This window comes from Psittacula echo (assembly GCF_963264785.1).
Source record: "Psittacula echo genome assembly, chromosome: 1".
Lineage (NCBI taxonomy): Eukaryota > Metazoa > Chordata > Aves > Psittaciformes > Psittacidae > Psittacula > Psittacula echo.
Window position 1 is genome coordinate 93,133,852 of NC_137735.1, and position 26,253 is coordinate 93,160,104.

At 41.9% G+C, this 26,253-nt stretch overlaps 2 protein-coding genes across 2 annotated transcripts in view; one reads left to right on the forward strand and one right to left on the reverse strand.

Moving 5' to 3' along the window:
• Positions 1 to 237: 237 nt before the first annotated feature.
• On the forward strand, positions 238 to 16,996 carry PARP12 (poly(ADP-ribose) polymerase family member 12; the record flags this gene model as incomplete). The annotated part of the gene is made up of 12 exons (XM_080612653.1): positions 238 to 572; positions 1,695 to 1,830; positions 3,403 to 3,697; positions 4,648 to 4,746; positions 6,626 to 6,749; positions 8,324 to 8,519; positions 9,139 to 9,259; positions 10,742 to 10,838; positions 11,753 to 11,831; positions 13,032 to 13,166; positions 13,869 to 14,016; positions 14,842 to 16,996. 12 exons carry the CDS (start codon positions 238 to 240, stop codon positions 15,114 to 15,116), a joined length of 2,040 nt encoding a protein of 679 aa, XP_080468779.1. The 3' UTR covers positions 15,117 to 16,996.
• A 1,489-nt stretch (positions 16,997 to 18,485) lies between these two features.
• TBXAS1 (thromboxane A synthase 1) overlaps positions 18,486 to 26,253 on the reverse strand; it is a 233,341-nt gene continuing 225,573 nt past the window's right edge. Inside the window, exons 12-13 of the mRNA XM_080618791.1 lie at positions 24,294 to 24,456; positions 18,486 to 23,662 (exon numbers count right to left, since the gene is read on the reverse strand). Of these exons, the coding sequence (XP_080474917.1) occupies positions 23,588 to 23,662; positions 24,294 to 24,456 (238 nt within the window). The 3' untranslated portion in view covers positions 18,486 to 23,587. The remainder of the gene's footprint in view (positions 23,663 to 24,293; positions 24,457 to 26,253) is intronic.

The window sequence follows — 26,253 nt, forward strand, 5'->3', positions numbered from 1 at the left end:
TTCAGAGAGCTAAAAAGCCCACAGCTCCGGAGATACTGAAGCTGCAAAAAGCAAGCCAAACGGAACACGGCACTGCATCAGCACTGCACGAACCGCTCTGACTCTGCCCCTTCCTGGAACGGTCGTCCCCCGCCGCTGGTTTCATTTGTTTTTCAGCCTTCGGCGGGCGGAGCGTCCGGGGCGGGGCTGTCCGGGAGTCGCACACCTCCAGCTGGGGAAGGCAGCTTCGTTGTGGACATGGCACTCGCTACTGAAGTGCTGCGGTTGCTGTGCGCCAGCGGCGGCTGCCTGGAGCAGGGCGAGCTCCAGCGGCGGCTGCCAGGCCGGCCCTCGGCGAAGCAGTTGGTACTGGTGCTGCAGGATACGCAGCAGTTCACGCTAGTGGAGCGGCCCAGCGAGGCGGCGGCGGCGGCAGCAGCAGCAGCAGCGGGGTCAGGGACAGAGGTGGTGGTGTTGGCCACCAGCCCAGTACGTCTGTGCCAGGAGCACGGTGCGGGCTGCGATGGGCAGTGCGGGCGGCTGCACCTCTGCAAGTACCACCTGAGGGGGTTTTGCCGCAACCAGCACGAGAGGTAGGGGCGGCCTCCATCGCCGCTGTTCCGTCCGGGGCTGTGGCGGGGACCCGCGCTGTGCTGCCGGGGCCCAGGGCAGGCGGGGGACATTTGCCTCTGTCGGAGAGGCTGTATGCGGCTCCTTGCCCCCGGGCGCAGTTGAAGGCTGCGCGGCCCGTTTTCCTCTCCTGGCCTCGGCAGCTTCTGTAGAGGCCAGGGCCTCGCCCAGCCTCGGAGGCCTGCGAGGTGAAGCCGCGTATGCCCTGCGGTGGGGAGTGGAGCTGGACGCCTGCACTGGCTGCCCTGTTGCCGGTGGTGGCGGTCGTCGAACGCGGCTGTGGGAGACGGAAGTGGTTTAGAGAAAAGAATCTGTTACTTTAACGAGTCGTCGTGGCACAGCGGGGGGAGTGGCTGCTGCCGCCTCCATCTCTTTAACTGTGGGCTGGGAGCTTGTGCCTGGAACCGGCTTGTTTCGGGGGCCTCTGCCTCTAGCAGGCTCAGCCTTCGGCTGGGTGTGCACCCTTCAGTGATAAAAGGCTTCAGTAAACGCTCCTCTGCCCTTTTAGTGTTGGAAATGCTCCTTTTTTATCCCAGCTGCCCTCCCCGTTCCCCAAAGGATAGAGGCACAGGGGGTTGTTTCACAGGCTTGAACGCTTCACGGTTGCGACGCTTCCTCCTCAGTTCACAACCCTGTTTCTGGTGCTCTCACCCCGTCATTCCGTGGCTGTGAGTGAAAGCTTAGGCCTCCCTTCTCCGCACACGCCGAGATCTGAACACTTTGTGTCTCGTGGTGAAGGTGGGGAGTGTGGTTGTCGATTTGATTTGAATGGGAGGGGGTGCTACTCTGACGTTTTGGTGTCTTTCTTATGCATAGTTGTGAGCTGCAGGTCAAAAATGCCAATATTGTCCGACTATGCTAATGCTGTAATGACTGTAAATCAGAAATAGCGTGGCAGTTAGCCTCATAGCAATTATGTAATCTGCTTAGCAAATCACATAATTGTTTTATCAAGGAGCAATACAGATTTTTTCAGAAACTGGCTGTTCTGGTGTGCTTTTTAAACTGTAGTGTAATGCCAATGGGGTAGCAAAATAATTCTAGTCTGTTACACATGTTTTGTACTTGGGTTTTTTCACTTGTAGGAAGGAATGCAGGTTTGTTCACAATTTCCACTCGAACCACAATTTCTTGGTTCTAAAACAATATGGACTTGAGAGTTTAAACGGTGGTGAACTTCGTCAGCTTCTGCTTCAGAATGACCCTTCCCTCTTGCCAGAGGTGAGTAATACTGAGTTTCTTGGCCTTGTGTTTCAGTGAGTATCGCAAAGTGGAAGAGGCTTGATGTTAGATGAAGATGGTTAGGTGTCAATTTTGTTCGTATAATGCAAATCTAAAACTTTAAATGTGCAGCCTTTGTTACCGACTGTGGTGGGTTGACCCTAGCTGGCAGCTAAGCATTTGCATAGCCTCCTCACTTGCTCCCATCTCTCCTGCCCCTAGCAAGGCAGGTGAGAGAAAACAAGAACAAAAAGTGACAAAATTTGTGGATGGAGATAAAGACATTTTAGCAAGTGTAGGAAAGTGGGGACAAAACAAGTGTTGCAAAGGAAGTTAGTCACCATCTTCCACAAGCAGACTGATGTCCAGTAAGTGCCTGAGTGAGGGCTACTTTCTAAGAAGACACAGCAGCACTCCTCCTTTCTTTTTTTAATTTATTTTGGGGTATGATATTCTGTGGTGTGGAATATCCCTTAGGCCACTTGGACTATGTCCTGGTTTCAGCTAGGATAGAGTTAAGTTTCTTCCTAATTGCTGGTGCAGTGCTGTGTTTGAATTTAGTGTCAGGACAATGCTGATAACACACTGATGTTTTGGTTGTTGCTAAGCAGTGCTTACTCAGAGTCAAGGACTTTCCAAGTTTCTCATGCTCTGCCAGTGAAGAGGCTGGGGGTACACAATGAGGGAGGGGACACAGCTGGGACAACTAACCCAGTCTGTCCAAAGGGATATTCCATACCATATGATGTTGTGCTGAACAACAAAACTGGGGGTAGTTGGTCGGGGTGGCAGCCCACTGCTCAAAGACAGGCTGAGCATTGGTCAGTGGATGGTGAGCAATTGCATTGTGCATCACATGTTTTGTATATTCTTTTATCATTATTATTATTGTCACTTCTTTTTTTGTGCTATTAAACAGTCTTTATTTGAATCTATGAGTTTTAACCTGGCTGATTGCCGGGATAAACCAGAATGAGTTAGCTGTCCCAGCTGTGTCCTCTCTCAGCTTGTTGCCTTCCCCCAGCCTACCTAATCTGGAGAGGCCAGAGTGGAGAAAAAGAGAAAGCCTCCACACTGTGCAATCCCTGCTCAGCAGTATCTGAAGTATTGGGGTGTTATCAACACTGTTTTAGTCACAAATCCAAAACAAGGTGGTATGGTCTGCTATGAAGAAAGTTAACTCCATCCCAGTCAGATCTGGGACTTCTTGCCACCAAATTCAGGTCAAAAAAGTTCACTGTTCCAAAACTAGAAACCAAAGAGTTTGGGTAGTGACACCATAAAATCCAGTATCCTATATTTACATAACTTAGAATGAAATATGCTTGAGAATATTTTTAAGATGGTTGTTTTCTGTTGAGAGATCTTTCTAGACATTAGCAGGGAAAAGGAAAAGCTATCAAGTAATCATTTGGGAAACAAGAAGAAGAAACTTGTATAAGTCTTTTAAATGCAAATGTAAGCACATAGCTGTAAAGATTTTAAAATCATTAATTCAAACAGTCTATATGAACACATTGTGCTTTGATCTTTAATTTTTTTATTTTGTTTTTATTTTTTATTTTGCTCAAGGTCTGCTTGCATTATAACAAAGGTGATGGACCTTATGGATTTTGTACCTATAAAAAGATCTGCACCAAACTGCATGTTTGCCAGTACTATTTCCGGGGACAGTGTAGATTTGGCAGCAGCTGCAAGCGATCCCATGATTTATTACAGTCGGAATCTTATGAAAAACTGGAGAGACACGGACTGAGCTACGACATTATTAAGCAACTACCCTCCATTTATAGGAATATGTATGACATAAAAAATGGCAATGAGAACATGTATGACATGGAAGATAACATGTCTTCACCATTCAAAGGTAAATGATACCATCTTTTGAAAACATCGGAAGAGTTGCTATAGTCAATGTAACATTCTCACAGATATCATAAAGAAAAAGAAAACTGAATTCACATCTTAATGTGTCTTTAAGGAGGGACCTTGACAGAGATCTATCTTGGCAAGTGAATTCAAGACATGGATTCCTGAGAAGTGCTTGGTGTTTCTAACCTCAGATTTATGATTTTTATACAAACATAATGGGAACTGGAAATAGGGAGATCTTTTTGTGGTAAAAAAAACATAAACAAAGGTAGAGAACTGTTCAAGAATAGGGGTGGCGTTTACATGTGTGATTCTAAACTATTTTATTGTTTTTTTCTTTAATGTAATGATTGCTTAGCACAAGAATTCACAGCACTATCCCAGTTACTTCTCAGAGATGTAGTATTTTGTTCTTTTCTTTTGAAGTTATTTAGAATTGTAAGTTAAGTGTAATTTAGCAGGAAACAAAAAGATAACAGAATGAAAAATCCAAGTGTGTGTGTGTTCATCTCTGCTGTTCTCCCACAGTTGCTTCTTCCCTTCTTGGTTTCCTTAGGTGTGTTTTTAATTTACAGAAGTACCACATTTTAAGACTTTAGATTTTATAGCCGTCATATATAGTGTGAACAGGGATGTGGAATGCATGGTTAACTCAAGTACATCTAGAAGTGTAAAGGCATTGGATTCTGTTTTCATTTTGTGATGAAAGCTAAAAACTGTGAGGAATGTAGCAGTTACAGAAAAGTCAAGGTCAGAAAGGACGGATAAAGGGATAAGACTTTTGAGTATACAAAGTTATCAAAGACTTCAGTGTCTTTCTGGAGCTGAATGCAGTTATGTGGTTACAAACACTGGTTTTAGTTATCTTCCCTACCCATAGGTGCACTTTAAAGAGGGCTTGTTGAAACAAAGTGTATTAATAAGGCTTATAATTCCCCCCTCTAGAGAGAAAACACAGCTCTAGCCGAGATTCTTCAACTACAAATGATGATGAATTGGAACAGATTTGTTTATATCATCTGTACAGGGGTTGTGGCTTTAAAGGTAGGTTGTGATTGTAGCAATTCCAGTCTTATTTTCCTTTTCTCATAAGAGGAAGTGATAGACATCTTTCACAGAAAGGGTAAACTTCAGAGCTTATGTTTATTTTTAGTTAAATCATAGCAAAATCTTGAATGCTGATAGGAATGTGCTTGACCTGCTTGCTCTACCAAACAAAGGAGCTATTTTGTTCTACCCTGAAATGTGTAATATCCACCTATGTTCACCTAAGGGATTGCTGAATGATAGGAGTCCTATCTCCAAACAGGTACAAAAGATAGTCTGAATTCTACTTGTTTATTCTCTCTCTGTTCCATTTGTTTGAGCTATCTCCCTTTCAAAATGTTCCCACTTGTCTAGGAAAAAGGTTGCTGTGCCAGCTTTCTTGTCCTTTTGTCATCCTTTTCCTTCTTGATGGTCTTGACCTGTAGTAGCTCCCTGATGTACCACACACCTTCTCATATGAACTCTGTGGTGCACTCTCCTTGACTTTCCCTGTACTTCAGTTGCCTGTTCTACCATGAAAGCCAGTCTTAAGTTTATGTATGTGTGTACTGGTGGTGTGATCTTCACTCTCACTGAGAAGTGACGGCATCCTGACTCTTTAAAAGATTTCTGAGTAATACTTGTGATACCTTGGTCACTACTACCACTGCTCTTGTTCCTGGTGAGGCCTGGACCCTTAGAGACTTCTTGAAGGTTAAATGACTTTGAGACTAAGGGAATGATATCTGTGTGTATATATATATATGTCCAAAGACAGAAAAGTAGATGGTGGCTAACTGGGATGTACTGGAAAGTGTGAGACCTGGGCATGCCGTAAATGATGTAGAATATGGGGTGGATACTGCCCTGATTTCAGCTGGGATAGAGTTAATTTCCTTCCTAGTACCTGGTACAGTGCTGTGTTTTGTCTTTAGTTTGAAAACAAGGCTGGAAATGCACAGCAGTTTTAGTTGTTGCTAAGCAGTGCTTATCCTGAGTCAAGGACTTGTCAGTTTCTAGTTTCTGCTAGTGCACAAAAAGCCAGGTGGGAGCAGAGACAGGACACCTGACCCAACCTGTCCAAAGGAATGTTCCATACCACACAGCTTCATGCTCAGTATATGAATGGGGGGAGCTGGCTGGGAGGGGCTGATCGCTGCCTGGGGATAGTCTGGGCATTGGTCAGTGGGTGGTGAGCAATTGTGTTGTGCATCACTTGTGTGTCTTGGGGTTTATTCCTTTCTCTCTTTTTGTTATCCTCCTTTTCATTATTTTTATTGATTTCAATTATTAAACCGTTCTTATCTCAACCCATGGGTTTTATCTTTTTGCAGTTCCCCTTCCCCATCCCACTGGGGGAACCAGAGGTGGCTGAGCAGCTTTGTGGTACTTAGTTGCCAGCTGGGGTTAAACCATGTCAGTCCTTCTCCTATCCTAAAACTAAGCACTGTTTGTATTTTTACTTCTTTTTTCCTCAGTAGTACCACTTTGGGATTAAGTGGTTAAGCACAGATATTTGAGTCTACACTGTTAATCTGTATATGAAACAGTAGTCTCATATAAGCTTGTGGTCTCAACTCATTGTAAATATTTATCTCTGAAACTTGAGGACACAGGGTAGTCCTTCATCACTTAGCTCCTGCTAGCAATTTTGTTGCACAAATAGAATTTGGTAGGTATAGAGAATAAACTTGGGTCTAAGATCAAAAATTAAGTTTTGAGTGTTCATGTTGAAAAATACTGAACTGTTGCTTGTAAAGATCCCATAGGTGAACACTTTCCATAGTCATGCACTTGATACTCTCACCAGCTGTATGTACGTCCCTGAAATGTTGGCATTTTTCTCATCAGCTGTGAAACTAATGCATCTCTTACTTTTTTTTTTTTGTTTTTGTAGACAAGTGTATCAGAACCCATTTTCACTTGCCATATAGATGGCAGGTCTCTGATGGTAAGATCTGGAAGGACTTGAAGAATATGGAAGATATAGAAGAAGCATATTGTCAGCCTGCTTATACTGGGTATCACTCATAAAATTTAATAATGTTTGGAGTTTGCTATATTGGAGCGGGCACTTAGTGGCTATAAATTGCTATGATTCTATTGCAGTCATTACATAAGTAGCTTTATTTGGTATTCTTCTGCTGATCGCACTTTGCTTACCTACTGTTGTTGGAGATCTGTTGTGACTTAGGCCTGGAGTCCATATACAACACTCTGGTTACCATACTGAGTTTGGCTAGGATGGAGTTATCGTTCATCATAGCAGCCCTTAAAGTGCCATGTTCTGGGTTTGTGAATAAAATGGTGCTGATGGTGCACCAGTGTTTTAGGGATTGCTGAGCAGTACTTGCCCAGAGTCAAGGCTTTTTTTCTCGCTCTGACCTGCTCCTTTGCAGTGGGTAGGCTGGAGGCAGGCAAGGGCTTGGGAGAAGATCAGCCAGGAGAGCTAACCTGAACTGACCAAAGTGATCTCCATACCCTACAACATCATGTTCAGCAGTAAAACCTGGGGCAGAGGGAGAGAGGTGGGTTGTTTTTGTTTTTTTTTTTAACCAAGCTAGCTTGGTTAGGCTGGCTAGGCATTACACTGCCTTGGGAGGTGGTGAGCAATTTGCTTTGTTTGTTTATTCATGTGTACCCCCTTCTTGACCTATTGAACTACCTTTATATTGACCCACAACTTTTCTTGCTTTTGCCCTTCCTATTTTCTACCCTCTGTTGTGCCTAGGAAGGGAGGAGGAGTGAGCAAGCAGCTGCGTAGATACTTGGTTGCTGGCCAGGGTCAGTCTGTAACAGTTATGTGATTGTAAAAGTATAAATACTTCCTACTGTTGCTAATGCTCACTAAGAATGGCTGGAAAACTGCAGAGAATGGTGATTTTTATCACTTGTGGGAATCTCTCTTTGGTTAAGCTTGTCAATACACAGCTTGACCCCATGATTAGGAACAACCTCCAGCTCAAAAGGTGAAAGAGAAGTATGGAAAGGTTTGGAAAGGATTTGCCCCTCCTGCGCCCTTTTCCCAAGTTCATATTGTGAAACTGATAGAATACCTTGTGTGCCTGAGGTGAGAGATACTCTTGGGTGCAGAGAGCATTAAGAATATGGAAATGCCTTTAATGGTTTTGAAATTGTTATGTAGCACCAAGAGGGTATTGAAAGAGGCTTGCTCATACCAGTATGCTGTGTCACATGCTGGAGAATTTACCTAGCCCTCTTATGTTACTTCAGAGGTTATTTGAAGCCATTTTTAAGTTACAACACTGTTCTCTTTAGAATATAGTTGTTTAGCAAGAGGAAAGCAGTGTATATTTTCCATTGTTTCTGTTCAACTTGCATAACTCACTAATTTACAAGTTGATAATGGTTACTGCCCATGGAACCACTGTGAGATGCAATACTGTAATACAAAAAATGTGCAAACACAAAACAGAGTTGGGATTGTTAGGAAACTGCAGGCTTCTGTTCTGCTTTTGAGTGATGATGACCTAATTTGCAAATTTATATGGGCTTCTGAACCTAGGTGTAAAGCTTCACAAACTGTCTGATTTTTATTTTTTTTTTCCCCTTCTTTTTTTTTCATCCTTTATAGAATTGGAAATGTTGTTACTGAAACTGGCAGTGCCTTGCCACGTATCTCTTTTCTGAATATGTCTTGTGGGTCTGAAAAGGTTAGACGTCTTTCTACAGCCTCTTCTGTGACCAAACCCCCTCACTTCATTCTTACAACAGAATGGATCTGGTACTGGAAAGATGAGTATGGCCTGTGGCAGGAGTATGGGAAAAAAGTAAGTGTGGAGAAACGGGAAGACTCTCAACTGTGTGTTAAAAGTGCAGAGCTACTGAGAAGTGCACAGTGTTTATAGTCTCTCTGTCTTGTCACCCTCCTCCTCCTCTTTCCCTCTCATATTGTACAGATGGACTTAAGAGGTGTAATGGGATGATTTCTCTGAAAATTTGATTGGTTCAGATAGGGGAGTGCTCACTGGTGAGCCACAAGTATTATTGACAGATAATTCTTCAGTGAGTCATGTCAGGAGATAGGATCCTATCATGATAGGATCTCATTAATACATTCCTTTCATTGCTGCTCACTAAAACTTCCTTTCCTGAGGTTCCAGTAGTACTGTGTGCATCTTTGCTAAGGTCTAGTTGGTGAATGCGAAGTCTCAGTTGTAGTGTTTATAGCATGCACAGCATAAGCTTAGGCTTCATAACACTGCTTGCTTGTTTTGGGAGATGTTTCAACAGCTTAATACATGGCTTTTGCTTGATAGCTACTATCATGCCCAAAAGCTGGTACGTATTTCAGCCACCATACCATATGACAGTTGTTAGTTTTTAAACTTGCTTGTATTTAAGAGACCAGGAGATTTTATTTTTTTTCCTCTGGTTTTGCCTTGACAGGATATTGACCACGTAGCTGCCACTGTCTCCAGTGAAGACCTGGAGAAAGCATATATAAGCAAATGTTCTCCAACACTGAACTTCAAAGCTGGAAGAAATGAATATGAAATCAATTTTGCATGTAGGTTCCATTTGCTTTCTTTTTTTTTTTCTTTTTATTTTTATTTTGTCCTTCCCTCCCGGGTCTTTGGGGTTTTAAATTACATTGCTACAGGAGATAGGAGGAAGAAATTTTGACTTTGAACTGCAGTGCTTACAAAGACAGAACGTCTGTCAAAGTTCACAGGATAAGAGCTGTTTACAGAAGCGAAGTGGCATTTCTGTTCCTGCAGACGTTTCGGTTTCGAGAGGTTCTTGTGCTAGGTTTCAAAATGTCTGCCAGCAAGTCCAGGTGTGCCATTGCCATTGATGCGCCAGCACAAATGGTGAGAAACTTCTGGAAGACTTGGCAAGCCAGCTTCTGGTCTGCTTTAATCTCTGGCTTGCAGAAAAATTAATACTTTGGCAAGTTGTAGAGTCCAGATAATCTTTACTATTGCAAGATTTATGTAGTTATTTTCTTTTCATAGCTGTGCCAGTCTGGAAAGGCTGAGGAAATACCTTAACTATGTCAAAGTAGGAAGATGTGTTTCCCAAGAAACAGGGTATTTAAGCCATTTGTGATGGCACTGTCCTTTCTGAGGTGTTGCCTTTCCAGGTATCCTTATCAAAAACTGTGGGGAGCAATGGTGGTGGGAATAGGCCTGCTTAGACTGTCATTTTGGTGTAGTTGCCTTTGATCCAACTTTTCAGTAGCATCTCATTCTTCATGGGAGGGGAAAAAAAAGGAGAAAGGGCATGTGATACGTTGCTTGTGATTTAATCGAAAGCTATGTTGTAATCTTCTTTATAGGATGGGGAAACTTGTCTGGCTTAGAAAAGAAAATTGCATTCTAAAAAAATTTCTAAGGTTTGGGCTTTTTTAGTAACTTAGGCAAATGTATGCCATGTATATGTCTTCCAAAACTCAGTTTCTGGGCTTTGTTGTGGCAAGTGGTTTTGTTTGTCTTCTTCTGTGTATCTCTCTAAAGATGGGGCCTATTTTCCTGGCTGCTACTGACTCTTAGTTGCAATAATGTGGCAGTAGCTACAGAGGTTCCAAGATCCAGAAAGAATACCTCTAAAATTCAGATTGCTGTGACTTTTCTGTTGGTGGTCAGTAAAAATGAATGGCCTGTGATAGCTGTTAGACTGCATTTATATTGCTTGAAGTCTACAACTACATGTAGGAAAACAGTATCTTGATTACAAATCGAGGAGGGGATGCAATCCACAGAGCAGAAGTAGATACTATACAATTCTCGGTTAAATGTGGCTGATGGGACAATGAAGGGAAAATAGCTACCAGTGTCTATCATTCCTTTTAAAGTTAAGAGTAAAACTGAAACTGATTTACTCAGATTGTGGGTTCCACATCCTGCTTTGACTTCCCTTTGTGATGCTATAAAAAAAATCTTGGTTCCTTTTTTGTCAACATTTTTGACAAAATAACTTGGTGGCTGCAGTGTGAAGGCTTTCTAAGACATCTTTCTGATTGTTCAGGGCATTTTGTTTTTTTCCGCAGACATGATTCAGAAAAACCTTCGCTACTCAACAAAGAGAGAGGTTTGCAGAAGGCCTGTATTTGTGTCTCAGGAAGAGGTAGAGAAAACAAGAGCCAGGTAAACTGCAACTGCTCATTCTGAGGTGATGGATTTAGTGCATTGTGAATGGAGTGTCTTCCAAAGGTGTAAATAAGGTGAAGTAGCTGTTGAGTGGATTGTGAAAGAAAGAGGGGAAGGGACATACATGTTGTAGACATTGTCCTACAACAATGTCTAGACAGGGCAGTACTGCAGTCTGGCCAACAATTTTCAAAGCAACTCTGGAACCTTGGGGGTGAAGGAAGTTTGGGGTTGGCTGCGGTAAGTGTAGAAGCATAGGAAATAATCCACCATGTATCAATGTTGTAGGAAGCTGCTGATTAGAGGGAGCTCTCTTAATAGAGCAGTTGATACAGATAGAAGCAATAATGTTTATGCATACCGTAAAGATGCTTTTCTGACATCTGAGATCAGTAATTTTCAAAGCTAAGTAAAGTTCAGAAACAATTCTTTTAAGAACAACCAGACAAGCTGAGAGGAACGTAATAATCGTTATAGGTGGAGCAAAAGATGAGAGTCTTTAAGAGGAGAAATTTTTCTTAAACACCACAGAAAAGAGCTGCTAAACACACTAATTAAAATCGGGGTGGAAGTAGAGGGGAGGGTTGTTTGTATCTATCCTGTTTCTGCCATATTGATAGGATCCTGAATATATTTTTATTTATCTACCCTACTGTAGCAGAGCTTTTATTTGTATATCTAATTTTACTTTCTCATTTGACATCTTAATTCCTGCCATAAGTCTTGACATGACGATTTGGAACAAATATTTTCATATACTGAAATGAAAAGACAATTTTGAAATGTTTCTTAATATGTTCAGTTGCCTATATTCTCCCTAAACTTGGCAAAAATTTTTAGTATCATATGTACATCAAATGTAGGGATATGGCTCATTTAATTACCTATTTGTAATGTCTTGTAATGCACAGGAGCTCTAAATATGTAGAAGAATTTAAGGGCGTTCCATCTCACTGGGACAAATCTGCCCTGCCTGAAGTGGGATTCAAGGTTTGGAGCTTTTATTTTTTTTTTTGTCTCCATCAGTTTTGTCACATATAGGTTTGTTACAGTCACAAGTTCAGTGTTTCTCTGCCCTTGTAGATGAACATTTCTTATGTAACATAATGTAGAGGCGTTGATAAATTTGGGTCTGATAACTTGGCAAATTTGGCTGAAGCTTAGGCTGTATTAGCAAGACTGTTACTGGTGCCCAAGGTAGCTAGCTTTGAAGTCCAACCTGTCCTGAACCCTCTAAACTTCAGGATAGCCATTCTCTGAGCTGTGTGCTAGTAAACTGTTGCACATCTATGGAGCATTGCTGAAATCAGCAGCGTTCAGGCTGGGATCATTTGTTAAAATGTACCATAACTCCAGGGGGGTGAACTTGTTTACCTTTGTAACACACCAGTTAATAGCTGTGTTGGTTTACCTTTGCTGGCTTCCTGCTTGCCTCCACCACCACCTCTGTCAACTCCAGTATCTATACCTACAGAAAAGATCTTACATGAAGATTGAAACTTACTGACTTGCAAAATGCAAATCTTCAAGAAATTTTCAATAAAAAATAGGGAAGGTTAACACTGACATTCTCGATGTTCCTTAGGAAAACATGCAATTAGGAAACTTTGCTCGCTTTCAGGGCAAAGCATGTAAGAAGCTGATTTTTTGGAAGCGTGTCCCTACTCTTCCCTAAAATGGTTGATCAAATGGTTGGCCTTTTCAATTTATTAAAAAACATAATGGGCAGTGCAGTTTGTGTTCACTGGCTGTAGGAAGTATAAAGATCTAAAAAGCATGGGTGTAGAGGTATTCTTTGATTTACTGCAACATAAATTCTCCATGTGTGTGTGGGTTTTTTATCTGCTCATTTCTTCTATGTATTTAGGTACTGTTTGATGTATGCATGCAAATGCATCTTGGGCCAAATATTCAAAGGGGCTGGGTGGGTGCACAAAAGCATACAGGTCCTTTAAAGTCCTGTGAGAGAGCAACTTGTGTGTCTTAAACACGAGGAGTTAATGTACCCTAAGTAAGAGCTCACTTACAGATCAGGCATCTCTAATTTACCTTCTTTCCAAGAGTATTTTCACTGCTCATACCTCTGCTTCATAAAAAAGACTTTAAAGGTCTGAGTAGTGCACTAGGTGGGGTGGCTTTGTTACAATTTAGTAAAAGATGAGAGTAGCTTTTTAATCTTTTTCCTTACAGCTGATTGAGCTTGACAGTTCTTCTGAAGAATATAAGAAGGTCAAGGTGGCCTTTCAGCGAACAATGCCCACAACAGTTATTAAAAGGATTCGTAGAGTTCAGAACCCATCTCTCTGGGAACTGTATCAGTGGTATGTGTAAAATACTGTTCTGGTATGTGTGCATGAAGTTTGTTGTTTCTCCGGTTAGCCATACGCTAAAGATAGATGCATGCATTCCTGAAATGCAGCTGCATTTAAGAATCTGCTTCCACTCCCCAAACTGAAATACCTAGCTAGGATCAACATGTAGATAAAGTGGTACTGAAAAAAACAAAACTCGGTCAAAATGTTGAGTTTTGAACAGTCAGCTGAGCTCTGTGGGAGGAATTCTTGAACTTGGGTAGGTCGTTCTGACTTCTGCCGGGCCTCTCTCCAGGACAGTGGCCTTCCCTTGAAGCTGGTAATCACTTGCATCTGGCACAAACACTGGTTTGTAGCTGGTCAAAACTGAAACAGCCTTCAAAACTAAATTGAAAACCCACTGAGGGAAAGCTTTAACATGAACTCCTGTGTTTAGAAAAAAATAATGCCAGGGTTCCTCCCCGTCTCCCCATAGGCAGTGAACGAAACAAAACATTTTTATTGTTAAATATCTGGAGGCATTTGTGTGTAATGAAAGCATGTTTGTATGCAACTAGACAGCAAGGTACGCTGTATGCCCAAAATTTAGGCCTTAACACAAGGATTGTTAGAATATATTCTTTGTCTAAAATTGTCTCGAGTGCTGGTATGGCTGGAACTTCTCTGGCTTCAGCCACAAAGGAACTGCAAATATACTGTTTCTTATTGCAGGCAGAAGGAACAAATGCAGAAGAGCAATGGTGGAAATGCTGTGGATGAGCGATCTTTATTTCATGGGACCAGTAGAAAATACATTGATGCCATCTGTCAGCAAAACTTTGACTGGAGGATCTGTGGCCTTCATGGGACAGTCTATGGCAAAGGTTGTTTTTCAGCTCCTTCACTAACCTTAGACTTGCTGAAATATTCTCAATAGTTACTGCAGAGCTGTAAAGTTGAGACACTCAGCAGCTCTAGGGCTTATCTCTGTGATGATTTGGACAACATAGTGCGTAGCTGACTTTGGCAATATGATCATTTGAAGCTAAGGTATACTGAAGGGCCTTGGCCTGTAAGCTGCACTCTGGCCTTGCAAGAAGACATGCATAGGAGAGGCCAGCTCTAGGGGTGATTTTCCTAGAGCCCAGGTCTACTTGTGTTTTAATTTCCCCAAGCTCCTACAAGAAGGCAACTTGCCATTATTGGTGGTTTGTTGTTTTTTTTTCCAGGTAAGTAAATGCCATCCTGGTTACAGGCTTTTTGCATTGTTAGCAAATTACATTCCTTTGCATTGTCCTGTGTGCAGGAAAGGATCAACAGACCAACGGGAACAGACAGGCTGACTGACTGACTACCCACCCATCCAGTCGAATACCTTCTAACTCTCAGAAATGTGCTAATGAATAATAGTAGCCTCTGTCAGGAGAGGAAGTTGGGAGAGATTGGGAAAGGTGGACACCTAGAGTCAAGAGGAAATCTTGAGGAATATGACAACATTTAAAACACTACTTTTTTGTGGCTTTTTTAATATGTGTGCTGTGAAAAACAAGCATGTAGGTCATTTTCACTAAGAAGGACATATGAAGGCTTTGGGAAGGCCGTTCATGAACTGCTTAATGGATGTGCTTATGAATTTGCTTTTGCATTGTATCATTTCCTTTTCTGCAATTTGGTGTCTTGTCAACTCTGTCTTGGTGTCTCTTCTGCAGGAAGCTATTTTGCAAGGGATGCATCTTATTCTGACAACTACTGCAGGGAAAGCTCACGCACCAAGATCATGTTTCTGGCCCGGGTGCTGGTGGGGGAGTTCACTGTTGGTGATTCTTCCTATGTTCGGCCTCCCATGAAGGACAGATACAGCTTCTATGACAGTTGTGTGAATAGCTTTTCAAACCCTTCTATCTTTGTCATCTTTGAGAAGCAGCAGATTTATCCAGAGTATCTCATAGAATACATTGACCAGGCATATGCTAAAATGCTGTAGCACCAAAACCTGCCATTATTCTGTTTAACTGGTATAAACTTTCTTTTAGCACTGGCTTAAGAGAGAAAAAGTAATTTTTAGAAGTTATATAATTGGATAGGTGAGCGTTCAGAAACATTTATTCTCCATCCTTTCTGTGCAATAGAAAATGAGAAGACAGAAAGGATGTCTTAGAATTCTTAAAATCCTTTCTCTGTCTCTTTAGCAAGTTATCACATTTCCATGCATTACTAGAGACTTATAAATTTATTAGATTAACTGATGATTGTAACATGCTGATTAGTAATGACTGCCAAGTTTAAACAGTATTTAGTTATAATTATTTCAGGATCTTTATGTGTGCTCATTGGTCAGAGACTCTTTTCTACCTGTTTATATTTTAACTCAAAATTTGATAAAACCTGCTTTTTTAGTAGTCTGTCTCCTGCAACAGTAGACATTCAAGTGTTTGCAAATAAGACTGTACAATCTCTATGATCAACTCATTGCATAAATTCTTAGCAGCACTGGGTTTTGTCCGTACTTAATCTTCACCAACAAAGCCTCAAAAGTTAAACTGGCTTGTTGAGAATGAACAGAGTTATTTTAACTTGTTAATTTTCTCATTGAGAACACATACCAAAGACATGAAGCGCAACAAGGGTTGCTTGGTGCTGTACTACTCAGCTGACCTACTCCATCAAATAAATGATGTATTTTAGGTCTGTGAGAACACAAGTTTTTCATGACTTTGTACCTTTGAGAGTGTGCTGATGTGGGAGGGAGGAGGCAACTCACAGGTCATTCAAGAATATCATACTTAGGAGTGAAATGCGCTGCGTGATTAGCAGCAACCCCGTTCCTGTGGAGCAACTTCATGGTTTTCTTACAGTTGTTAGGATTGACAGTGGGTGACTGTCTCTCATGAGGAGTACAGCCCTCGAGTTGCAGGAGATAATACACTGGTTAGCAGCGTAATGGAGGGGTCTTTAAACTTTTTTGCAGGAAAAATGTGCTTACCTAGGGACTGGTCTTCAGCCACAGAGCTGAAATGTTTAAAAATCTGAAGATTACATTGAATATTTAATTGTTCCCAGAGAAGGACGTTGTTAGCATTGAGCACTTAGCATGCATATATGCAGATAGTAAAACTTGACCCGTCAAGTATTTCTTAAGATTAAAGTTGCTGATGCATAGACAGATAGTTTATCACAGCTTTAATGTTCCTAAATGAGTGCTTGTTAACTATAGTGTACTGCCGAAGCCTTAAGATACACTTTGTATAGGCTCTAAAAAATCTCAACCTGTATTCTAGAAGCACTTCCTTTTTAATTCATCTGGATGATGATTGACAAGTGTACACTGGGTAACTCCTTATTACTTCAGCACTGTGAACCAGGAGCTTAGCCACGATTGGCTGGTGTAGGGCTGTGTAGAACTCCTTTTTATATGAAATGTGAAACTAGCAGCATGATATTTAAAGGAAAATACTTCCATTTGTATTTAACCCACTAAAACACAGGATGTTGGAAAAACAAGTTGACTGTATTCTTTCTTTGGAAAGATTTATAATGGAGCATATGTGACAAGCTCATTTGCTGACATAAGTTTTGTCAGCATTGAGGGAGGATAATGTTATGTATGAAAGCTTTCGTACCTGTGCGGAATAAGATTTTTCTGCCAAAACAAAGTCATGTTCATCTACACATTCATAGCAAAGGAGAATACTGGTATGCTTTTCTTCCTCTGACTATAACCAGCATTTCAGTTAAGAACTGAAATAGCAAAAGTCATGTTAATCTTTTGCTAGAAAATTGAAACAAACATCTTTCTCCTACCAAAAAAAAAACAAACCAACAAAAACAAAAAAAAAAAACCCAAAAAACAAAAAAACCACCAAACTTTTTTAGTAACTTTTTTTATGGCTAGTAGTATTTTTAAAGACTTTATTCTTGGAGAGGATATGTATAGGTGTGTGTATGGAAAATATGGCTGGTTGTGTTGTCATCTGCTATATCTCTCCATTAGCACACAAAAAGTAAAAGTTACGGTGTTTTCCACTTCTGAAACTGCAGTGATAACTTTCTTGTGTGTAGTAAATAAACAGGCGTTCAAACCACTAGATTCCTTGTCCTGGTTTTCACTCTCTCAATACTGAAAGCACCATGTTTTGCTACATCTCTGAATTCTTGGAAACTTTATTAAAGATGCTGCTCCTAGGTAATGGAGTCCCTGTACTGCTGATTGGATTGCATTTGAAAATGAACAGATTAAAAGTCATTTGCATTAAATCTAAACTTTCAACAAAGATATATATTGAACCTCTTTTCTGAGTGAGGACATTTCTTGGCTACTTAAGACAAAACTGGGCAGCGTTAGTGTAATAATCTCTTAGTCTTACATCATGTGAGGAGAAGCTGTGAAGATTGTTCCCTTTTTTGATAACAGGTCCACCCTTGCGAGTTCTTTACTATCAGGGTGGTGAGGCGCTGGCACAGGGTGCCCAAGGAAGCTGTGGCTGCCCCATCCCTGGCAGTGTTCAAGGCCAGGTTGGACGGGGCTTTGAGCAACCTGGTCTAGTGGAAGGTGTCCCTGCCCATGGCAGGGGCTTGAAACAGGATGAACTTTAAGGCCCCTTCCACCCCAAACCATTCCATGAGGACAGATGGCAAGCTAGCAGAAGCAAATAACTTTGCTGTGCCAGTAGTGCAGTATGGAGCAGGGTCATTTACGAACCCCTGGCTCCTAACCCACTGGGCTGGGTCAGAGCCTGGCAGCCAGCCATGGTTAACCCACCACACCATTTAATGAGTTTCATCTGTAATCAGGTTTGTCATGGTATTCTGCCTAGATTTTATGAGATGTAGGTGTCAGCAGCAGCAAAGGAGCGGCAGTACACTACTCAGATTGGATACCTGCAGCCTGGAAAAGTAGGGGTGGTGGGTAAGAGTAACTTAGGTGTATGGCACATGCCAGTTACAGTAGTGTGCTCAGTGCTGGAGAAGACTTGCATTTTGCTTCTGAGAAACTGATGCTCAGCATTGCCTTTGAGCCAAAGGGCATGTAGGAGTTGTAGAAATGCTGTTTGACTTGCAGTACTTCCAGCGCAACATCAGGAGAGAGAGCTGTTATATGGCCAGTGTTACTGGTGCTTACCTGTTTTACCAGGGGCATAGGTAGTCCAGCTCCCTCCTCTTAAGCAGCCATAGCACCCAGCAGTGCAGGGAGCAAACATCTTGGAGGCTGATCAGACTTCTCACAGGTAGAAGAAAGCAAGCAGGGCCAGTGCAAATTTAGCAATGAAATAAACAGTTTGCAAGTCGGCTTTAAATTCTTCTAGCATGTTTACTACTGTAAATGCACAGAAAAAGAATATTAGGTGAAGCTGTGTCCAAGATGGGAACATGGTTTAATAAACGGAAATGAGAGGGTGGTCACTTCAGAAAGTATCACACGCAGAGAGGAAATTCTGCAGTTTAATGCCAGGTAAGAACAAATAGTTCAAATTTGCAAGCAGTGACACATGGTAACTCGTAACATCCAGCTTCGTTTTTCTAGGAATACTATTTATAAAGTACAAAACTTTAAAGGTTTTCTGTATCAGCAGTCTCACTGACAACTTTCTGTAATCATTGCAAAACCCAGAAGATGGTTTTAATAGAAGCTTTCCTTTACTAAACAGCTTTTGCTTTGTATCAGCTGTCAGACAATGACTAAGACCCTTTTGTAAAACAGACATGCCCAATTTTAAACAAACGCACAGCTCAGCAATGCAGGACAACACACTTTCTGAGGAGAGAAATTATTTTAAATCAGCTTCCTTGGTTCTCCCTAGACTCAACTGCTGCACCAGTGTCTGGGTTTTGGCTGGGATAGAGTTAGTTTTCCTCCTTGTAGCTGGCGCAGTGCTGTGGTTTTGACTTTCAGCCTGGGAACAACACTGGTAACACCGATGTTTTTAGTTGTTGCTAAGAAATGCTTGCTGTGACCAAGGACTTTGTGATTCTCATGCTCTGCCAGTGAGGAAGGGAAGCCAGGATGAAGCAGACACAGGACACCTGACCCACACCAGCCAAAGGGGTATTCCATACCACAGCACATCATGCCCAGTCTATAAACTGGGAGGAGCTGTCTGGGGGGAGCTTGCTGCTTGGGGGTGGGCTGGACACTGGTCAGCGGGTGGTGAGCAATTGTACTGTGCATCATTTGTGTTTGGTTTTTGTTTTTTCCTTTTCCTTTTTCAGTTTTATATCACTTTCCTTGTTATTTCCCTTTTTGTTACTATTATTAGTAGTATTGTATTGTACTTTATTTTAGTTATTAAACTGTTCTTAACCCATGCATTTTACATTCTTCTGATTCTCCTCCGTATCCAACCCAGGGGGTGAGGAAGCAGGGGTGGCATGTGAGCAAGGAGCTGCATGGTAGTTACTGTCTGGGCTTAAGCCATGACAAACAGAAATGCTAGTAGTTGCTATATCTTTGGGATATACAGTTATGCTTTGATGTTGCAACTATAAACATACAGCTTATTTATTTATTTATTTATTTATTGGGGGGTTTCTTATGAAGCCAAAAGACAACTCTGCTTAGGATCAGTTTGGGCCCATGTTACAGGGTTGCACAAATGCACTGTGATTAACATGCTATTACCAGTCTCTGTTTTGGAGAGCTGCTGTCAGTCATGTCTGGATTTTTGCAAATATATGCTAGAGCAGTGCTAGTCCCTCAACACGGCTTGATTTTTAAGTATGTTTCTGATCCCATACAGCTAGGATGAGGGCCAGCATCATTAAGTGTCCTGGTAAAATGTCTGTGTGGTGTCTGGTAACCGTATCACTATCAGGGTGGTGAGGCACTGGCACAGGTTGCCCAGAGAAGCTGTGGCTGCCCCATCCCTGGCAGTGTTCAAGGCCAGGTTGGATGGGGCTTGGAGCAACCTGGTCTAGTGGAAGGTGTCCCTGCCCACAGGGGGGGGTTGGAACTGGATGAGCTTTAAGGCTCCTTCCACCCCAAACCATTCTGTGTTTCTATGATTATGCTTCTGTTCAGTCCCAGAAATATGAGTTCAACTAACTCTACACATTAGTGACACCTTCTTGGGTAACTATTGAGGATACAAACAGTATTGAGACAAGCTGTAGAACAGCCCATATATAAACATATGGAAGAAAGGCACAAGCTTGATTTAGGCTTGGAATATTTGGTAAAATACTGCATGCACAATGACCTGATAATTCACATAAGGAAGAAAAAGAGGAAAAAAAATAATCTGATGGGACAAACATGCCTTTCGTAGCTGACTTCAGACTGGAATGAGTGTCCTGCTTATTCAGGTAGATGAGAAGTTTTTAGGCAAGGCCCATACAAATTTTTGCCAGTTGTATGTATAAGCTGTACAGTAAATCAGCTGCCCTCACATTTTCAAGGGGGAAAAACGATGGATAATGTGTATAAACTAGGGTATATACGGTGTGTTTCTTTTCAAATAAAGAACATTCACTCCATCAGTAAGTCATATAATGAGTATGTCTGTAACCAGGCACTTCTGTTTTAGCATGCCATAGATGCTCTGTGGAAATAGGAACAATTCCAAGACTCCCAGGTCAGTACTTCACCACTACTACCTGCAGAGTTCTGTTTAAAAACAAATAAATCCCATGAAAGAGAAACACAAAATCTTCCAGGAGCAAGATACAGTAATTTGATCAGTGTTAAGGCAGCATGTGGGAAGAAGGCAGCAAAAGGTGGTTGCTGGAGAGAAACTCGGGAACTAGCTAGGGCTCTGCGAGCAGATGGCTCCTTCCAGAAATCTTTGCAGTAAAGCTGAGCAGTCAGCCTCTTCCTCCTGCTGCCACGCTTCTCTGTGCATGCCATCAAGAGAGATGCTGTACCTAAGGAAACCTCGCGCAGAATATGTCTGCAGGGAGAAGGTGAGCACTTGCAAAGAACCAGAAGGTGCTTCCTCATTTTTATGGCCATAAGAATTTCTTGCTATTATAAAAAACTGTTAAAAAAAAAATAAAAAAATAAAAAGGACCGAGGGACTGAGACCATCTCCTCTCACAGTTCTGTTGTTGTTGTGGTTTAACCCCAGCCAGCAGCTAAGCCCCATGCAGCCACTCGCTCACTCCTCTGAACAGGATAGAGGAGAGAATCAGAAGCCTAACAGTGAGAAAACTCATGGATTCAGTTGCAGACAGTTTAACAGGTAAAACAAAAGCCATGCACACAAGGAAAGCAAAACAAGGAATTCATTCACCACTTCCCATGGGTAGGCAGGTGTTCAGCCATCCCCAGGAAAGCAGGGCTACATCCTGTGTAACTGACATGGGAAGACAAATACCACTTGTCACTCTGAACATCCTCCCTTTCCTCCTTCTTCCCTCACCTTTATATGTCAAACACTGTGTCATATGGCATGGAATATCCCTGTGGTCAGTTGGGGTCAGCTGTCCCTGTTGTGTCCGCTCCCAACTCCTTGTGCACCCCTAGCCTGTTCACTGGTGGGAAGATGTGAGGAACAGAAAAAGTATTGACTCTGTGTAAGCACTGCCTAGCAGTAACGAAACATAAGCCTAAAACATAGCCCTATACTAGCTACTATGAAGAAAATTAACTCTATCCTGGCCAATGTAGGAAATGTTTCTTTTCTTCCTGGTCAATGGCTCACTGCTGTGTGATGCTTCACTAGCTGTGTGGTGATTGAAGGGCTTTGTAGAGGAGTAGGAAAGAGCGGGAGGAGAATGTGAAGACTGAAACTGTAGGCTTAAAGTGTAGGTTTAAACTAACAATAGTGTGTGTGGTTTTAACATAGAATACAGCAAACTGTTCTAACTTGCTAATACATAGAAAGGAATGTTTAGCTGATGGGTGAAGGAACATCACAGAACTGATAACAACTAAGGAGACAGTAAATAAGACCAAGGGTGCTGGCCTTCAAGATAACAAAGTGGTGCCCAACGTGGAGCAAGACTGGAACAAAACAGAAGCAAGGACATACCAACTGCTAACTTGGCACTAGGACCTTGCGAGCGTGCACAGGCACTGAAGTCATTCAGTAAATGCAGTAAGGAAGACTATCGGCGACCAGCAGAGACCCCCACGCAGCAAGAAAGTGCATAAGTAATTACAATTATTATAATTAGTTCCCAGAAGTCTCATTAATATGTAAATAATTTCCTGGAAACACTGTGAATATGCATGAGTGTGCTGAATATATAGCTGCTGCCGGCAAGCAATGGATGCGGTCACCTTTGCAAAACAATTCGCATGTGCACCCAGTGCTGCAATAAAGAATGCCTGCTTTCTAAAACTCCAAATTGAGTCTTAGAGAGTTTCTCCAACTGATTTTTAGGATAACAAAATCATACTGCTGCTTTGGCTGTGACGATACATGTGTGCAGCCATACAGCTTGAGTGGATCTGTGGCGCTGTTGCAGCTGGCAATCAGACAAGTTCCTTCCTGAGCGGAGTGAGGCACTTGGGACATGACCTGCTCCAGGATCACATAAGGAATCAAGTGAGCTGCTGGGACTGATGGTCCTGGATCCGACTCTCTTGCCATTGGCTCTAATGCATGCAGCTCTCTTAATTTCCTTGAGACAATGAGCTAGAAAAGGATAGTGCCAACTGCAACTCTTGGAAAGGAAAGGCCTCAACATGAAGCAGATGTTGTACCAGCATCTTCTAATTATCCTTAAATTTCCTCCAGGCATCCTGCTTTCTTTAAATACACATCTTTTTTCCACCTATCCAACAGTTCAGTAGCCAGCAGAATGGCTGTCACCTCATGTCTTTGGGCTTAGCTACTAGAACTTAACTGGTAAGCAGGGGAACACTTAATTTCTCTTCAGTCATGTTGACGCAATGGATCAAGTGCAAATTGTTAATCTAAATGTATTTCAAATTACTTCAGAAGCATGAAGAACGTGCAAGTCCTTCCACTTTACAGACACAGGGAGAGATTAAGCATTGTGCAGGAGACTCAGCTTTGATTTTTAGCAGAGTTCATGATAAAATCCAATGCACTGGCTCCCAGGTCTTCTGCTATAACTGAACTGTGGTACCTCTTTTCTAGAGTAGGGACTTGTAAGTGTATGGAAGGATATATGAAATAATCAATTGTAATTAAAATCTATTGTAAATTGTGCATACATTTAACATCTGCTCCATTTATTGAAGTTGAGCATGAAGAAAGCATTCTTATGAGTAAAAAGAAGTGTGATGTAGAAAAGCAAGTGAAAGTGGGATGCTTCTTTACAGGTACTATTCACAGTGATTTGAAAACCACCAGAAAGACTGTGGAGCCCATGTCTCATCGAAAAAAGGGATGGGTGGCTCTCCCACAGGAGGGCAGTGAGGCCTCACATACTGACCATCAGTGGGACTTAGGCTCCTACCTGTGTTTGGGGTTTAGAGAAACAACTTTACCCAGAGAATCACTGAACAAGGAGTCCCATATCAGAAGGCTTTGGGGTATACATTTTCTCTTAGCGAGATTCTAACATGATGTAGACTCCATTTTTTGGTCCGAGTGTGGCTTTTGATTTCAGCTGCAAAGGAATCTGAAAGAAAGAAAGATCATCTTATGTACAGGTGTATGTATTTGTTTATGTGTGTACAACACCCCCATATACAGACAGACATTTTTGCTGGGGGACCAATTCATACCAGGATTACTGTGGAAGCTGTAAAGTATGTGTTTGACAGCGAGCTGTGGTAGTATAATATTAAATAGAATTTACACCCAGAGGCTGAGACAGTAGTTGCCCAGGTATACTGCAGATCTGAACAGAAAGAAATTAATTCTATAAACTCTACTGCTGCTGAGTAAGTGCCAGGTGCAATGTATATAGCAATAGGAATAACCTGAAGTACTAAGATCCCATGAAGGATGTAAGCCCATTCTCACCCTATGTAAATCAAGGTGTTTTGACTGTGGTGTTGCTACACTGCTCTCCATTAAGGCAGGGCTGTGTAACTGTTTGTTTTGTTGGAAAAATCATAAAGGTTAAATGAAGTTTTGATTAAAACTAGCAGTCCAGGCCTCTTGTCCCTCCTCATTATGGAAGTGGCTCTATCAGTTTTCTCAAACTATGAGGAAGCCACAAAGGCAAGTCAGACATCCTTTCTAGGAAACGCTGTCAACTCCCTGAAGTTGACAAGTGTGGCCTTTAAGCCTCTGCTTGTACAAACCTCAGTCTCCCGGCAGGTCTTAAATTGAAACTTCTGCAAAATCCTCAGCAGAGTGATTTTTGTCTCCAGCAATCCCATTTTCATGCCAATGCAGCCACGGGGTCCTCCCCCAAAGGGTAGGTATGCAAAGGGATGACGTTCCTTCTTAGCCTCCTCTGTAAACCTAGAAGGTACAGAGATGGAAACCGGTTCAAGAAATGCTTTTTGCTCCTGACTCCATGTTTTTAATTCACATTTCAAAAGGTGGTTATTTCAATTGGTCTTAATAGACAGGTCAAGGGCACTATTGACAGGCTGTGTCCTGATGGGGATGGCACTCTTAAGTAAAGAGCTAATCGACTTATGGCCATCAGCCTTTGTCAACTGGTGATTCCAGGAGAGGACAGACAGACATTGCTTCCAATCTATCTTTAATGAATTGCTTTCATTTCATGACCACTCTCAAAAGAATGATAACTTCAGGTTGCAGACATGCTATCTCTCGACCTTTGCATGTATGAGGGAGAGATTACAGCTAAGAGGAAACTAAGGGGCTGCAATTTGAACTAAGTAGCACTAGCAACATTGCTTCCTTGCTGTAGAACACAGAAACAGATCAATGGGAATTTTTCTTTGTAGCTTGCAAGGGGAGATGAAATCTCATGGGATTGGCTAGGCCATGGAAGACAGTTACAATTCAGTAGAGGCTCTCTCTCTGCTCTTGGTCCAAAGCGACCAGTTTCCCAGCTGGGAAACACTGAAATTGCACACAATTCTGTTCTTAGAGCTGAAGTACCTCAGCCAATTTTAAAGGCTGATTAATGTGTCAGTCTGTATGCAGATGCAGTTCCACATCTAGCTAGCTTTAAAATACTTCATCAACCATCTAGAAATGCATCTTTTTTTTTTTTTTTTCCTCAAGGAAGGAAATAAAAATTCCTATTCGAACAGCAGTACAAATAAAAAACATGAAATCTGTTTGCCAACATCTGCGAAGATGGATGTAAATTGGACAGAACATGTACAGATGAGAATACAGAGGCTGGGCCAGTATAAGTTAAAAAAGGCCAATGCATAATAAACATGCTTATTATTATAATAACATGAGTTATTATAACTCATCCTGGCCTGTGCTGAGTCACTGTTCAGAGTAGTTCCTTAAAACAAACAAACCTTTACACCAGTGGCATCACCCTGGAAATATACATAGTCTTCCCATGTCTTAAGGTATTTGCAGCTGTCCTGGTAGTACAAAACTACTTTTCCAGTTCTGCATGTTGATGAAAGCTCTGTTCTTTATGTATGGGGTCATCCCTGAAAATCTCTCATCTGTTTGGATATAGTCTGCAAGAAATTTGGACTGCTATGGCCTGGAGATCTCATGCAGGGCAGAAAGAGATAAGGGGTAAGAACCACAGAATTATTAGGATTGGAAAGGACCTTAAGATCATCTACTTCCAAACGTCTGCCATGGGCAAGCATGCCTCACACTAGACCATGTCACCCAAGGCTCCATCCAGCCTGGCCTTGAACACTGTCAAAGACAGACCATCTACCATTTCTTTGGGCAACCTATGCCAGTGCCTCACCACCCTCACAGTAAAGAACTTCTTCCTTATATCCGATCTAAATTTCCCCTGTTTAAGTTTAAACCCATTACTCCTTGTCCTATTGCTACAGTCCGTGATGAAGAGTCCCTCTCCGGCATTCTTGTAGGTCTGCTTCAGATATTGAATAATATAGGCTATTTTGAAGTTAGGAAAAAAATAATACTGTGTGTTCTGCCAATCCCAACCCCACACTTAGATATCCTAAATAAGATTGGGATACTAGTGCAAAAAGTACTATAGAAGCCCACAGTTCGAGATTAAAGGACTATTAACTCAGGTACTGAGCACTGTTGCATATCTCATGCAAACAGGTTAATGCAGTTCTTGCCTTGCTCACCCCCATATAACATTCTGTTAAATTTAAAGTCTCC